Source organism: Eublepharis macularius, chromosome 9, assembly GCF_028583425.1.
Source record: "Eublepharis macularius isolate TG4126 chromosome 9, MPM_Emac_v1.0, whole genome shotgun sequence".
Taxonomy (NCBI): domain Eukaryota; kingdom Metazoa; phylum Chordata; class Lepidosauria; order Squamata; family Eublepharidae; genus Eublepharis; species Eublepharis macularius.
Window position 1 is genome coordinate 32,243,570 of NC_072798.1, and position 17,274 is coordinate 32,260,843.

Genomic DNA, 17,274 nt, shown 5'->3' on the forward strand with positions numbered 1-17,274 from the left:
ACTCTATCGAAAAGCTTTTTTGAATGCAGGATTCGGGGAAACCACTACAGTACAGGGAAGTGGATTTTCTGAAGTGGCCTGACAGAACTAGAACAGTCAGATTATCTTGTGTATGGCTTGTTCAGTGTGGGATCGCTTCTCCTGATCAATCCCAAATCCTTAACATCTGGTAAACTGTATGATGATCTCTATGTGGGGATGCTGGTATCTTTAGTTTAAGCTCAGTAGTATACCAACTACAAATATCGTAAGTGTGGCCACTGGCCAACTTTGTCACAGGCAGCAGTATTGGCATTCACATCACAGAAAGGTCAGGAATTTAATGGGTCAGGTAAAATGAATTGCTCCTGTGTTGGGAACAAGATTGGGATATATTAGAGGGAAGAAAGGTGTGAGGGTGAGTGAATTTGGTTTTTTACCTAACTTCTTTTGTGATGAATGTTTAGACTTTTCTGAGCTGCTGTGAAAATTAGTGCTGGTATTTACAATGCTTTTCTCTGCATGTGTTTTTAAGATAGTGCATGTAGAAAATTATCTTAGACTCGTTCTGAATCTTTATAACTCTGGACAGACACATTTCCTACCTGTGTGGGGTGAACCAGTTTCTTAGGAACACAGAGAGAAAAACAACATGACAAACATCTCAGAAACTTCTTTTTAAAATTAAAGCTGCAGTTGCTGGTGTGTTGTATTGAACATTTCCCTTTCCTCTCCACCTCTTTTACCTCTAGGTGTTCCTTGCCTGCCTGAAAGTCTGAATCTTCACAAAGACCAGCAAAGGTCAAACAAGCCAGGGGAAGTCCAGATGTTCAGCCAATCAGAGTTACGGACCATTGAGCAATCTTTACTAGCAACGCGGGTGGGAAGTATTGCAGAACTCAGTAAGTACAAAACAATTTCTAATCTGTGATTTTTATGAGCCCTTGCTGGCTTGGTCTGTGGAAAGAACTTCTTATTCCAGGAGGAAGTCTGCTGGTTTGTAAGACAAGGCTACAGTTGAGTAATGGTTAATTGTTTTGCAACATAAGAAATTAAAACTCGATTGACAAAGCCAGATTGTTTGTTCTCAAATTGCTAGAATGTTGGCATCTAACTAGACATTAACAAGCATTCTTTTGAAGTCTAGTGGGGTGGAAACCACTGAAAGGAGAAAAATTATAGTTGGGGGAAAGGATTAAGAATCTCTCCCCTCAGTTCCTCCAATCAAAATTACACTAATCCAAAGTTGCTTTGGTATAGATTTGGTTGTGTGTGTTTGTATGAAACACGTAGTGTGATCTCTGAGCCTCCACTTCAAAACGGAGAAACTGTGAGAGGTTTATCATGAGTTTTCCTCCAGTTACACTGTAGTGATCAGTCCTGCTGTTCTCACTGGTGTATGTTCCCTATTGAACCAAGAAGAAGCCTAGTTTCCATCAAGAGTTAGAGAACAGCTAGGAGCCAGTCTGCCCCCCTTAAAAGCTGGTCCAGCATGCATATTTTCAATGATACTCGTGTATCTTGTTTATTTTAAAATGAAAAATAGAGACAGGGAGGAGCTTCCATGCCTAATGAAAAATAAGACCCCTGTCCCCCTTCTGTATAAATAGAAGTAATAGAATGAAAGGGACCGCAGCAGAATTTCACTCAGTCATTCTGCCCTTCTAATTGTCGTTGGTAGGACTTGTAAAGATCCTTTTCATCACTGTGCCACCTATTTCTTAATGCGCTGATTCTACATTTCTTTAAATAGGCAAATGAATTAGTATGTTCCATCATAAGTTGCTGTCTCCTAAAACACATATAACAGAACTGCTGTTCAGTCCAACTATTCAGGGTGCATTTATGGGCTCTGCATTTTTGAGGGGGTAACTTCAGACAGTGCAATTCTTAGTGGAAAAGTGCCAGATTCTTCAGCCTTTCCTCATAGGAAAGGTGTTCCAACCCTTTAATCATCTTAGTTGCCCTCTTCTGTACTCTTCCAGCTCTTTTTGAGGTACAGTGTCCACAACTGCACACGGTATTCCAGATGAGGTTGTGCCATAGATCTATACAGGAGCATTATAATATTGGCTGTTTTATTTTCAATCTTTTTCCAAATAAACCCCATCACTATCTTTCTATCAGGAATTCAGCCCTAGATTTTCTTCATCCTCCCAACATTGGTATATAGAAAGTTACTTCTTCTGCTTGGGATTTTAGTCCTCAGGCCACTTTTTAATATTCCCACGGAGGTCTGTGTGAGTACAATGTATAGGCAAAAGTGGTTCAAGGAGTGCAACTTTATTATGAAATGGTTTAATTCTTGAGGAGGACACATTCATCCCAAATGGAGTAACATAGAAGTGATCAACTGTTTGATATTGTATATTTTTATTTGTCAAGGAAGTTAATGCTTTTTATAGAAGAAAGTAAGAAATTGCCTGGCTGGATCAGATAACCAGTCAAAGATGCTGGCCATATGCTTCTGGAAGCTTAGAAATAACATTCACCCTCCATTATTTGTCCTTTCTGATAGACCTGTATTAGTATATGTCACTTGGCTGATGTCTTTTGGGCTTGTCTCTTTGTGTATGGCCCCAATGATGCAGGGAGCAGTATGTCTGTATTGAGAAACATACATCTGTTTACAATGCCAGAAAAGAAAACAGGCATGAAATCACTTTTTGCTGATATTGCATGTGGAAAGATGTGTGTTGTTCATAAATGTATCCCCCTATGTGTGGTGTTCCCCTTTACACACATGAAAGGTACTGTGCAGAGAAAACAAGCCCCAAACCCATAACTGAAGCCATCCTTTGCAGGTTCTGGGAATCTACAAAAACTCAGTTGTGAGTCACAGAAAATGCCACTCTCGGAGGTACTCCATTGTGTGGATCTTTCCCACCCTCAGATATGAAATATATGATTTTCCTTCACTCAAACAGCTGTAAGCACATGTTTGCAATATAGCAGTGGATTTTCTCCCTCCATCCCCTTCAGCTTTCTACCACCCCCTCCTTTTTTTCCTTCCATAAAGATATTCTTCAGTTACTGTTTGGTTTACTTTGTGACAGCCCATGTTGGGGAAATGGGGTAGTCCCTGGGAGATACAGCAGCAATGAAAGGAAAGACTGCTATTCAAGTGGAAACAAGAACGTTATTGTATATGCCGGTGCATTTCTTTAATTTCTCCCCGGTCTGACAGCCAAGCAAATGATGAAAGAGTGTGAAATTCTTTGCTTTCTATTTGCAACATAGATTATGATTATTCTTATGTAAGAATATAGATATCTCCCTGTAGCTGTTCATACAACTCTACAAAACAAGTTCCATGCTTTGGTACTCACCCTTGTCAGTTATGAATGTCCAACCAAATATTAACTTACTCAAACTGAGTACTCATTCTTTAACATTAGATATTAGTCATCCAAATTGATCAGGGCCGTTTCCACACTGCTTACCTTCATCTGGAACGCTGTGGAACATTGTGAAAAACCCACAGAAGACAGCACTTTCTCGCACGAGTTTTGCACGATGTCACACAAAACTTGGGCGAGAAAACACTATCTTCCGTGTTTTTTTCGTGACATTCCGCAGCATTCCGGATGAAAGTAAGCAGTGTGGAAATGGCCCAGTTAATGACCATTTATAACTATTTCGAAACATTTGGATCTAGCTCTTATTCTAGTAATCTACTGTCTGCTTTAACAACTCCATGAGATGAGGGAAGCAGAGGGACAGAGTGTATGATGCAACAGACAGAGGCCTCTTTCAGTCAGAAATGTTAGCGGATATATGGATCACTAAGGAAGACTTTGCTGGAAATGTTGTTTTTTTTAATATTGTATTGACTTTGTGAGATCACTATTGTATGTATCACTGCTTTTTAAGAAGAGATTTACTTATATCATTTTCCCTCAACTTTTTGGTTTTTCCCCCCAGTTTCAGTAGGTTGTTAGTCCCCCCCCTTTCCCTAACCTGTGCGCTCCATTCTTCCACCCCCCACCCCCAATTCCTTGCTTTAGGATCCCAGGGAAAGCTCACTCTTAGGCCAGGTCATACCTTCCCGTGTTTGCTGTGCAAGTAAGAATTTTAATTGCCTATGAAACAGAGATGTCTTCTCCTATCTGCCTGAAATCTGTTAGGGAGGATCTACTGGGTGAAAGGTAGAATCCCTTAGAATTTTATCCTAGTTCAGGAGTCTCTTTTACAATTAAAGAGATCAACTAAGTAAAAATTTCAGAGCAAGAGATCAAGAAAGAGCCAGCATAAGAAAGCCTATTTGCATAACTGAAGCTATATATCTTAAAGGACTGAGCCTTGGGCTCATGTCTCCAGTGACACCAAGGCCTTAAGAACCTGCATAGGTGAGAAACAAAGATCTTTTCTGCACTGGACTTTTCCATTGGTTCTAGCCTCATACTGCATCAATTTCTCTCCAAAGTTCTGCATGCATGGTCAAAACACCCAGTCTCCAAATTGCCAGATTTTATTGCATTCTGCATGGCGAAAGGCAGCATCAGTTGCAGAGTCAATTTCCCCCAGGTTTTCTGCATTTTTTCTCCCTGCTCACATACTCTGATTTTTTCCCTAGCAAAGTCAAACCAGGGCTTTTTTTAAAGTGCAGCATGCTTTCTTTGGTGTGAGGCTTGGCTCTGACCCTGCCTGTCATCCTCCCCTTTATCCCCCTGTGTCCTAATTGGTTGAACAGCAACCAATCCAATTTTTCTTTTTAAAGATTTTTTAAAAAACAACAATGGTGCATTAAAAAAAACACCAGACTTTGCAAGTTTCCTAAGCTTATCAGCTATGATATGGCTGTGAGAAATTTTAAGAATGGACTAAAAAGTGTATTCTGTATGCATGCTAACTGTGAGAGTAAAAAGTAAATCTCTTTTTAATTGTTTTAACAAAAAATGTTGCAATCTTGCAACTTTGGTGCATTAAAAAAAAAATAACCTTGCAAGTTTCCTCAGCCCATCAACTGTGGGAACTGACCTGTTCTTAGCTGATCAACTGATGAAACAGAAAACCTGCAGCAGAAACAGGGCATTTTTCTAGTGCAGAAAAAATAAACACACTTCAGTTCGACTCGTTTCAAGTGTGGCATTACAAGGGTCCAAAGTAGATCCGATCCTTGTGGACTGAATACCCAGAAAACCCCAGGTAAGGGTGCATGCAGAAAACAGCAAGCACTGCCTGGATATTACAAGCTGGCAGATGTCTTCTTCCCTCAGTTCTCCCTCAATTCCTTGTAGCAGGACATGCATTAGAATAGGAGGCTGTGTGTATTGGATAACCTGGGCAAATATTTAAAGACTTCTTTCCATATACAAATATCTGACTATTTCTGTTCCTTCCTTCCCATTCGTTTATTGCCCAGCTAATGTCCTGTGGCTTCTCATGTGTTGTACACAGAACTCACCTCTTCCTTGTACGCTCCCTTTCTGTTGTACAGCTGTATCCTATTTCTGTGTGTGCACAGTTCTCTCTAGTATATAAGGGTCACTTCACACATGCCGCAGTATCAAACACTTCATAAAAATGTTTTACAAATATAATAATTTACTCTTTCTACTTCGGTATCTCATTTGGTATCTGCTGCATCCTTGATTGGGGACCTGCTGTTGCTAGGCAACCAGTAATAAGAAATGGTCCTTGCTTGAAACTGCTTTTGGTTCTAAACAAACTAGGGAAAAGGTAGAAAGGGAAACAGAGGCACAAAAATGTGGATTTAGGAAAAATAAACAGGAGTCTTAGGACCCAAGATAATGGCCTCTAACAGCATAGTGTTGCATCTAAAAAAAAAATCCCATCATTTGCACAAACTGTCTAATGGGGCACAGTACGTACAAGCACAGATGTCCTCACTTAGCATTAGATGTGCACAAACTTTTCCTAAAAATACATAAATTTTTTGCACATGTGATGCTGAGTATTGTACATCTCAGGTTATTTCCAAAATATTTTAGTTGTGTTTTTATATGATACTGATTTGCTATTTAGTATCTATTGTTTGTTCTGGTTGTAACCCACCCTGAGCCTGCTTGTGGGGAAGACAGGCTAAATATCCAATATAATAAATAAATAAAAGTCATATTCCAAGCAACACACTTAAACCAAAAGCTTCACTGAAAGAGAAGTCACAGCCTAAATAGGAATGTTAGCTTTTTAATAAAACAGGCCTGTTAGCAACTAAGGGTCACCAAGAATACAGCCTACTAGTCACCCCTCCCCCCATTTTGGTCTGTTAGATGACTTCCCGTTTTTTCAATCTCCAAGAAGCAAGAAAAAACAACAGAAGTCTTATTAAACTTAAGATGGTCTGGTGATTTGATTTCCACAAGTTGGATGGGTCTGTGACACAAAACACATTGACAATATGTGGATCCCAACTGATAAAATTAAAAAACATAAGACCACCCTAGCTGGGTCCGACTAAAGGTCTACGTAGTCCAGCATCTGCTTCACGGGACGTTCATCTAATGGTTCTCTAGGAGGACCATAGCTACTGCCCAAGGAGAAAGGATTGCTGGAACCTTTATTAGAGGTTGTAAGGAGTTACTGATGGAATCACTTAGGCTAGCACATGGCTGTTGAATGGATTAGCAGTACTTGGTGTGGGTGAAGGTGATCTTTTTGATTGCTGATTCCAAGTTCTTTCATCTGCTCCGTAGCTGTGCCCCTGGATAGTGCTGCAGAAGTAACCCCAGCCCTTATTTTGCTACAACCTAATACATTCAGTCAAAGGCACCAAATCTCCTTCTCCCTTCAGTGATCTCCTTTCTGTGATGCAGAGGGGCCATAGCTCAGAGGCAGAGCATCTTCAAAAGGTCCCAGGTTCAATCCACATCACCTCCGGTTTAAAGGACCAGGTAATAGGGGATAAAAAGACTTTCACCTAAGACCTCGAAGAGCTGCTGCCAGTATGAGCAAAAAAATACTGACCTTGATGGACCAATGGTCTGATTCAGTATAAGGCCTGTATCCTGTGTCCATGTATGCGCATTATAGTCGTCTCAGCATCTCACTACACAAGGCTGTTCTTGATCCTGTTGCTTGGAAGCCAGATGCTTCCAGGGCAGGGAGGCAACAGTCCTCTACTGTCCTTTTCCCATCCAGTAGCTACTCCTCAGAAGTATACTGTGTGATGCTGAAGATTCCATTTAGTTATCATGGCTAATATCTACTAAAGTAGCAATTCTCCTTCAGGTTGTCTTTGAAACCATATGAGCTAATAGCCATCACCACCTCCTGTGACTGTGAATTCCCAAATTATGCTCTGCATGAAAAAGTGCTTTCTTTTTCATTCTGAATCTATTACCAATCAATTTTATTGGGTAATCATTCCTGTGTGCTCATGTTATGTGAGAAGGAGGAAACTATACTTGCTATTCACTTTCTGTGCACCATGCATATATTTTTTTAAATCTCTCCCCTGTCTCCACGACAGCCATCTTGCTTCCCCACTTAGACCTTTCTGTCTTGTATTATACATTGCCACATAGACAAAATCACATTTTATACTGCATTAATCCAAAAGAATTACCATATTCTTATTCTGTACTCTCACATATATTACGTTCTCTAATCACCAAAGAGTATTTGAATCCACACTTCAGCCATAAGCGTACTCTTTAACCATTCTGATTATAAATATAAAGGAATATTAAAATAATTTAAAAAACATAACTAATCTGTATATGGTCTTGGGTGCCCTGAACAGTAATTGATGCCCAGAAAAGTAATTCCTCATTGTCTTCAATATTTTCTACACTTTTCAGAAAGTTGTGCGATAAAAGTTTTGCTTATAAAATATTGAGTAATCATTGTGCGATTCAGAATACATCCATTTAGACCTGACTGCACACTGAATCCATTCCCTCCATTTCAGTCTAGTGGGAGTTGCAAAGCATTCTGATCGTAGTCATTTCCTGACAGCAAGAAAAGGAAAAAAACCCTTCCCCCTCCCAAAAAAGAAAGCTTTTGATTCATAAGAATATTGTAAAGTAAGCAAAAAAGCCGTGCTCTGAAATCACAGTGTTTGCCAACAACCCCTCCCCCCCGGCACATACCAGCAGATAGCTCCTGTTCTTGGTTTTAAAACTATATTTTTTCAGGAGAATTGGCCTTTGCTGTATTTTCTTGCAAATTATTTTAGCAATGGTAGCAGCTGCCTATACCCATGATACTGTTTAGATGATCATTTCTTTAGAGCAACAAGAAAGCCTTCCCCTTATTGGGGCACTAGGCTTTATCCATGTAGTTAATACTTCCCCATGCCTCTGACTATCAACAGGGGGTAAATTGATTAGCACAACCAAAAAAGAGGGAGAAGAGTACACTTCCACAACGACTTAGTACACAACAAGAAAAGGAAGTATGCCAAAAAATTATTATTATTGCAGCACTAGTAATTATACAATCAATATAAACACAACAGTTTCAATTCAATTCAATGTAACTGCAAAGTATCCCAATAGAATGAGAGAACCAAGTCCCATATATTGACGGAACCTCTTTATCACACAGTGTCAGGCTGCAAACGGTGCCAATTAAGGTTAATTGGTGGCGTCCAAGGTTTATGAAGTCCAAGGTGGCGTCCTTCATCAGGCCACCAGTGTCAGTTAATCAAAGTATTTCGTATCCAAACTCAAATGGCATTCAGGTTTACATTCAGGTTTACATTCACAGATCCAGCTCCCGAGTTGAATTGAAACTGTTGTGTTTATATTGATTGTATAATTACTAGTGCTGCAATAATAATAATTTTTTGGCATACTTCCTTTTCTTGTTGTGTACTAGGTAAATTGATTAGACCAGACTGCAGTGATATTCTGGGCTAGTTAATTTCTCTCCCAAGGTAGTAGTGATATAAAATAGAAACACAGCTAGATGTAATGCTGGCTATTTCCTCTATGTAACACGGTCAGTACGAGCTGGTGTCTTTTTGCAGAACCCTTTTTGCTAGATACTCAGGTGTAAGAGCTTTCATCCATGATTTCTTGCTAAGTTCTAACTTGAGCCCTTCCTTTCTTGGGTTCTTTTCTTTGGTAAACCTTAGAACGTTTGAGAGACCTTCTAAGATTTCATGTATTTATTAAGAAAATATATATACTGTCTCTCCAGGGACCTCATTGAAATGGATCAGAAAGTAAAAAAAACACTACAATAAAATCATGAAACATCATGATGAGAAATAATAAAGTAAGCCATAAAAACAAGCCAGGGGCATACATTTATTCAACAGCCTAAAATTATATTCATAAACAGTCTAGAAATGGATTATAAAAACAGTGGGGAAAAGATGGAACCTCTCAGTTAAAAGCCAGGGTAAAATGAAATGTTTTGGCCTGGTGTCTAAAGGACAGTAAAGTGGGCACCAGGCAGCCTCCAAGGAGGAGGCTGTTTGAAAAGTCAGATGCAGCTGCTGAAAAAAGCCCCATTCCTTGTTGCCACTTGCCTTACTGCTGCAGGTAGGGGCACAGAGGATCTTAACTGGAAGGTAAATTGTATGGAAGGATGAGGTTCTTAAGGTACCTCAGCTCCAAGCCATGTAAAGCCTTAAAAGATAAGAACCAGTGTTCTCAGTTGTGCTCAGAATCAGAATTGCAGCGATTCTAGCTCTTTCAGCTCATGGTTGATGAGATTCCCATATCCACCCGGAAAATGGAAAAGTATCTCTGTATATATAGGCATGAAACATGCAACAATGTCATATGACAAGTGTGTTCAATACATGTACAATAATATTACAGTGTATATATATAATCATAATACATTCAAGAATCTTAATTGTCTATCTCATATCCCAGTCCAATCTGGACAAGAGACTCAGCGCCCTGTTCCCATGAATCCTTTAGGAACTAGGCAAATGCTCCAGGTGTGAAAGAAATGGTAAATGCTTATTGATTTATGTCCATCATTGATTTTTCTTATATAGGTGACACTCAAGATGTTGCATCTAGGATCCCACTGGAAGCAGCCCAAACTGCAGCCGGCTAGACGGCAGATTTTGTCATCCTGACTTCCTCAGGGGCTGGAGGATCGCTGCATCATATACGAAGCAATAAAGTGCATAAAACAATGCATGTATATGTTCTCAATGTAATACATTTTATAGTCAAAAGATTTCCTTGCAAGCAACTTACCCTATATGAGTGTGAATGTTTAGCTGAGTGCAGCACTTAGTTCTAGAAGCATTAATATGCTGCATCATACACAGAGGAATAAAGTGCCTACAACAATGCATACATGTGTTTTCAATTTAGAGAAGCAATAATGTTTGCTAAATCCAAAACCTAGTTCAAGAAACATTGGTATGAAAGTTCATAATTTAGTCCACGGGGTTTAAGACTATTCAATGTAAAAATCCATTCCTTTGTGTATGATGCAGCATATTAATGCTTCTAGAACTAAGTGCTGCACTCAGCTAATGTTACTGCACCTTTAAGATGATGATGAGGTTGATGAAAGTGACTCAGCAAATGGAAAGAGGTGAGAGTCAGTATTTAATTGATGCTGACCCAGTGAATGATACGTGAGCCATTGTGTCCACGTCATTTTCTCTCTGGGTCTTGAGAAACATTCACACACATTTAGGGTAAGTTGCTTGCAAGGAAATCTTTTGACTATAAAATGTATTACATTGAGAACACATGAATGCATTGTTTTATGCACTTTATTGCTTTATATATGATGCAGCGATCCTCCAGCCCCTGAGGAAGTCAGGATGACAAAATCTGCCGTCTAGCCGGCTGCAGTTTGGGCTGCTTCCAGTGGGATCCTAGATGCAACATCTTGAGTGTCACCTATATAAGAAAAAACAATGATGGACATAAATCAATAAGCATTTACCATTTCTTTCACACCTGGAGCATTTGCCTAGTTCCTAAAGGATATATGGGAACAGGGCGCTGAGTCTCTTGTTCAGATTGGACTGGGATATGAGATAGACAATTAAGATTCTTGAATGTATTATGATTATATATATACACTGTAATATTATTGTACATGTATTGAACATACTTGTCATATGATATTGTTGCATGTTTCATGCCTATATATACAGAGATATTTTTCCATTTTCCGGGTGGCTTGCCACTTCTTTTGTTCTGGGAATAGACCGGAAATTGCCTTGTTTTTCTGTGCATCTGACAAGAACCCGGCTACCACATTTTAGATCAATTGAAACTTCCAGACAGTTTTCAAAGGCAGTGCCCCACAAAACACATTACAGTATTCTAATCTGGAAGTGATCAGAGCATGTATCACCATGACAAAATTGTGCTTTGAAAGGAATGGCCATAAGCTGGTCTGTCAGCTGAAGCTGATAAAAGATGTAACATGCCACAGAGGAGACCTGAGCCTCCAACTGTAGGCTATTTTGTTTCTTAAGGTAGAAAGTCTAAATGGCAACTCTACCCTCCAAAAACTATAACCAATGAAATGATTGACAGCCAGTCCCCCTTTAAAGGTACCTCCACACCTGTTGCCTTAGATGAGCTGCCAATAACAGGGCTGGCCCTGGATTGCCTGTTCTATCAGCTATCCCCATCCCCAGTTGTCTCTAGTACATACTGAATGTGTTTCTATATGCAGCTGATCCAGCTTGCCTTCACAGTCAGGTGTCTAGAAGGTTGTCTCAAACAAGACAAAAGTGAGAAATTCAAAACTAAGAATGATGGTAAAGAATCATAGCCTATCTGATGCTATTTATGCTAACATCACATTGTTTTAAAGCCAATTTCAGCTGCACATGTGTTCCTGTTACATATTGCTTAAATACTAGGCAAACTTTTTTTCTTTCTTTTTTTTGCAGTAAGATAGCTCTCTCAAAGAAGATTAGTGGAGGTGGGGAAAGGAAGAGAGTTTATGCTTCTTGAAATAGAGGTGGAATTTGGCCATATGCTTTCAGTCACAAGGAAAACAAATACTGTGTGCTGGAATGAATTGCTTGCCAGGAGCAACATGTTGGAATGTGTCTGGTTCCTTCTGCCAAAGGAAAGTCATCTGATTCAGAAACTGTGGCTTTTGATTTGGGTATAACATATGCTCCATGTGTGATGTCACTATTTCCTATTAAGAAAAGAGGAACAGTCTGGCAGGGATGCCTTTAAGATACGCACATCGTGTATAGGAGACCACACTTCCTAAAACAGGAACGCACGTTTGTCAACATATTTGTGTAATGCCACATGTTCAAAACTGTGTGCAGGAAAACAGCAAAATCCTGTACTTAGGCAGTTCAAACTCTGTGCAAATTATGCTAACTGGGCAGATTTGCATAGCTTCTTCTCTTGGTTAATATTTAGTTTGCATTTTCCCTATTTACATAATTTGATCTGCTTTGCTAATCATGGAAAGGGGACAAGAGCCCAACCCCAAGCTACTAGAAATTTTGTTCCATCATCTTTCGGGTCTCTGGGATTTCAGCAAATATTACAAACACATGCAAACATATTTTCATAGTCATAAGAGCTAGAAACTTCCCTTTAAAAAAAACAACCAAGTTTCATGGAAGTTGGGTCCTGTAACATATGGTCCTTTTCTATTATCCTATGGATTTGCAGCATATGCACAGCCTTGCAAATATTGCTAACCATTAGCAGCTTGTGGTTAGGTATCACAGATAAAAACTGTGCATGTACAATTAACACATGTAACAAACTACACTGGGATTTCATGCATTCTTCCTAAGAAAGAAAGAAAGAAAGAAAGAAAGAAAGAAAGAAAGAAAGAAAGAAAGAAAGAAAGAAAGAAAGAAAGAAAGAAAGAAAGAAAGAAAGAAAGAAAGAAAGAAAGAAAGAAAGAAAGAAAGAAAGGGGAAAAGAAGCAGCCTTGAGTTGAATCTGAGTTGGGAGCTGTGATTCAGAAGGCCAATAATTCATATTTTATCTTGGCTACAAATTCACTCAGTGGCCTTAAGTGAACCCCTCCCCCATCCATCTGCAGAATGGGCATCAGAAACATACAGTACTTGTAAGGTGTATGATAATATATGTGAATCACTTTGGAAGTGTTATGACTTACTATTATTTGTCACAGTCCACCAGATGTTTCGGGTGGATTTGGGGGCGGGGGGGGGGTCCATTACTAACTCAGATTTTATCCAAGAATCTAGGAGTCAGTGAGTGTTCACCTTAGTACATAGCGTATTCCAAGTAGTGCAGCTGTTTGCAACTGTCCAATTGTTATCCGCATATGCTGATATCACTTGGATGTTTAGTCCTCCTGCATGGTCTTTTCAATTTTTGCTTTCATACAGCTGTTAATTCCTGTTCTTTTGTGGCTAATAGTCTTTCTGTTTCTTTTTTCAACATCCCTTGCAATAGCTATTTCCAGTTTTTACTCTTGTCAACTTTACCCTCATTGTTGTTGTTGTTGTTGTTGTTGTTATATTTCTATGTTTATATCCCAGCTTACATCGTTTTCCTTTCCTCCATTTTATTCTCACAATAACCCTGTAAGTTAGGCTGATAGTGTGATTAGCCAAAGGCCACCATGGTTCTATGAACACTACTAATATAGCACCTGCTCCACACCTTAAGCCTCAGTAGCAACCATCTTCAGCTCAGAGTTCTGATCCACACCTGTTGGGTGACGAGTCCCTGAAGAGCCACCATTTGGGGGGGAGGGGCTGCGCAACCAGGCGTCCTGCGTCTCTTTGCAGACACGGAGAGAATTTTTTTTAGCATAGGCAGGTTCAGAGACTCCACTTTCTACAAAAGCTCTTCCTTGCCTTCTCTCTCATAGCTTGATCAGTCATCCCTGGCAATCGGCCCTCCTTTGCCTTCTGGCTCAACCACCCCTTCCGTCAGTCAGTCAGTCAGTGCTCCATGCGCTTTTGCAGCACAGAACTCCTCCTCTGTACTGGTCAAGTCATAACTCTGGCTTCTTCTCTTTCTAGCCCTGTTCACAAGCTACTGTGAGTACACATACAGTCTGTGTACAGTGTACACTTGATTGTTCTTTATATGTGTGTGGTATACAGCTGAACTCATGATATAACCCACCCACCCCCATTTATCCTGGTACCGGTATCTGGTTTAATTTGTAAAGTGAACATGTATTGGCTGTTTCTTATAAACAGATACACACACACAGACAGACAGGATGTACATACATTCACCATGTGTGAACTGAAGGATATAGACTTAATTTCACTTCCCAGGGCCTACCCTGCTGTGCCAAATTTTCTCTTGCATTCTCCTGATTACCTGCTGCTGCCAAATCCTTCCCCCCCCCCCCCGCATCCAAGCAAATCTATCTCAAGGTCCTCCTACTGCTGCCTGCTGCCCAGCTGCCCTGCCTTTTTTGTGCCACCCAGTGTTCTTGCCTTGTTCGTTCACCACTTCCTCATGTTACTATTTATTTATTTAGAATACTTCTATGCTGGCTTTTCAGAGTCCTGCTTGAGAAAGCTTACAATTAAAAACCACAGGATAAAACACAAGCCATAAACTGTCCATAACACAGAAGCAGACCATTAAGAAGCTGATAAGATACTCTTAATTAAAAGTCTGGGTAAAAAGATATCTTTTAGCCTGAAAGAATGTAAAGTAGGCACCAGGCATGCCTCAGCTCTGAAGACAGGGGCACAGAAAGCAGAGTTTAAGAAGCAGATCTTAAATGATGGGCTTAAATGGGAGGAGACAGTCCTTCAGGTATTCTGACCCCAAACCATTTAGGGCCTTAAAGATAAGAGGGAGCACTTAGAATTGTGGCTGGAATCAGATGGGTAACCAGTGCAGATCATTCTGCCCTGGGGTGATGCAATCCCTGTAACCGACCCGCCACATTTTGGACCAATAGAAGTTTCCAAACCATTTTCAAAGGCACCCCCCTATGTAGAGCTTATTGCAGTAATCTAACTTGTGATCGGTGCATGGATCACTGTGGATAGTTCATTCCTTTCAAGTAATGGTCAAAGCTGGCTGTGAAAGGTCCTTTCTAGGAAGTGAGGGGTACCCACTACCGTTTATGAATTTGGGATTTATCCCTTCCCCTCAGTTACAAGATGTTCTTAAGACAGGAAGTGTAAAGGCTGTGGTTCGCTACTGTGAGTATTGTTTTGTATTGAGCATAAAGAGTACAGAGATCACTGAAGCAGGAGGTTTGATAAAACAACAACGTTTATTTAAGTACTGGTTATGTGGTGAATTCACTTTAAAGCTTGAAGTTATCTGGTTTGTTCATCACCAGAGACAGGCCTCACAATTCTGTCCTCTTTCAGAGGCTAAACCAGTCTGATATACTACCTGGCAGAGCTACATGCGTAATTGCTTTCTTGCTGAGGCAGTTCGCACAACTTCTGCAGTATCCCTGAATTCTTTCTCAAGCTAGCTTGCGTTGACACTAAAGACAGGTCTTGAAACTTCCAAAGTCTCCCTTGCCTGTATCTGTCTAAAAGTTGACAGTTGGAGGGTGTCTCGAGGAATAATACAATCTCCCTTTGTCCAGTTTGGATGGAAAACCATGAAGGTACAGACCCAAGAAGGGGGAGAGGGGGCTTCCATTGAAACCAAAGACAATAACAAAATAGAATTATTGAAACAAAACAACTATAATGAAAGAAACAATTTAAAAAGCATATAAAACTACCCAATAATTAAACAGTTTCTTTTGGAATTAATGACATTAATGGACAAAACAAAACAAACTTCCATGCACAAATTTAGCATCCATGCCTTTGCCCTCAGCAGCTCCCTTGTCCATTGCACTCTTTTCTGTCCTGTTTGCAGTCTGCAGAGCCTCGAACTGGAGAGGGGAGGGGATTTCAGTACCTGGTTCATCCCCCTAATCCCTCCCATCTCTCCTAGACAGCCTAGAGAAAAAGCCCAGCCATGTCCTTACTGGCCTGCTTCTTATCCCCTTAGGAGGCCAGTGCGACAGACTGCATTTGCTCAATCAATTCCCCTGCAGTTTTATGAGATCTAGCAGTCTCATGAGACCCCAAGTAAATCTCAGGCTGCACCTGCATCCTTTCCCCCACTCCCATTGCCCTGGCTGAGCTAAATTGAATTGAAACCATAAATGATTGCTGCTATGTTGCCATTTCACTGTGGGGTTCCCTGTCCTGAGCTCCTATTGCCCAATGCCATCACCATAGAGTTTCTGGCAGTAAACCATAGAGTTTCTGGTGATTCGTAGAGCTACTTGCCATCACTTATGGGTTTTCATCATGCTTGCGCTGCCACCCCTACTATATCCCTGCCCCAAATCCCCCTGACAGTTGCTGGTTTTGTAGCATCCCTCCCTGTTGCCACTGTCCTGGAAGGGTTCCTTGTTGCTGGCACAGTGGATTCCCAAGTGAGCATCCTGCAACACCTGGGTATGTCCGAGGACAGCTTTGGCAATGAGGGTGTGCCTCTTCCCTGACACAATACTTTCCTCTGGCTTCTTTCATAAAATGCATCATGAGGGTGCCAAAACAATGAAAGTAGTTCTGTATATAGAAGGTACGTGGGTGAAAAGAACAGAAATAAAGTCTGTCCTTCTGAAGAAACTGGACAGAACAACCTCATGTTGCTTGCCTTTGTTTTTGTAAACATAGCTTGTAGGTTTCTTGATTCCAAAAGAAGGTTGAGGTTGAGATACAGTGATAGCCACAGTGGTGATCATACCTCTCTTTCTCCAGGTGACTTGGTGTCTCGAGCAATGCATCACCTGCAGCCGCTCAGCGCAAAGCAGCATAGCAACAGCACTCCCATGCATCACAAGCCAGGATCGCTATACTGGGAGCCGGAGGCATTGTACACGCTCTGTTATTTTATGCACTGCCCCCAGATGGAATGGGAGAATCCAAACGTAGAACCTTCCAAAGTCACACTACAGACAGAAAGGTAAGATCTGTTTTATGAACAACATTTTCTGATTGATTACCAAACACAGACTGGGCACTGTAGACTTCTTCACTCAATCTGTTTTGGTTATGATACTTTCCTTGTTGGGATAAATTTTTCCTGCCATGAAGTGTTCTGTGGCTGACCCAGAATATATCAAAAGTGACACCCAGTGGCTACATGTTGCGGATTAGTTCCAGATGTATATTTTGAAAAGATCTCCCTCCCCCTGCCCTGTTCTCTTTGTCTCTTGGCTGCTCCCATGTTTTAGAAAGGAAAATTAGGGGTTCCATTTGTAACTTAACAGGTTTGCTTTTAAATGTGTTTTTTGCAAATGTAATAGGCTTCAGCATCTGTAATTTGGAGAATGAATATACTGTAGTATGTAATGAACAAGCTGCAGAGTCTATTGTGTAACAGACATGTTGAGTTCTCAGTAGTAAACTGCCAACATTCAGAGAAAAGAGTG

At 40.5% G+C, this 17,274-nt stretch overlaps 1 protein-coding gene across 3 annotated transcripts in view; it reads left to right on the plus strand.

Moving 5' to 3' along the window:
- Positions 1–17,274, plus strand: part of ABTB3 (ankyrin repeat and BTB domain containing 3) — a 270,752-nt gene that overhangs the window by 173,049 nt on the left and 80,429 nt on the right. For all 3 annotated transcript variants that reach the window (XM_054988430.1, XM_054988429.1, XM_054988431.1), the window contains exons 2-3: positions 732–881; positions 16,601–16,805. In XM_054988430.1, the coding sequence (XP_054844405.1) occupies positions 732–881; positions 16,601–16,805 (355 nt within the window). The remainder of the gene's footprint in view (positions 1–731; positions 882–16,600; positions 16,806–17,274) is intronic.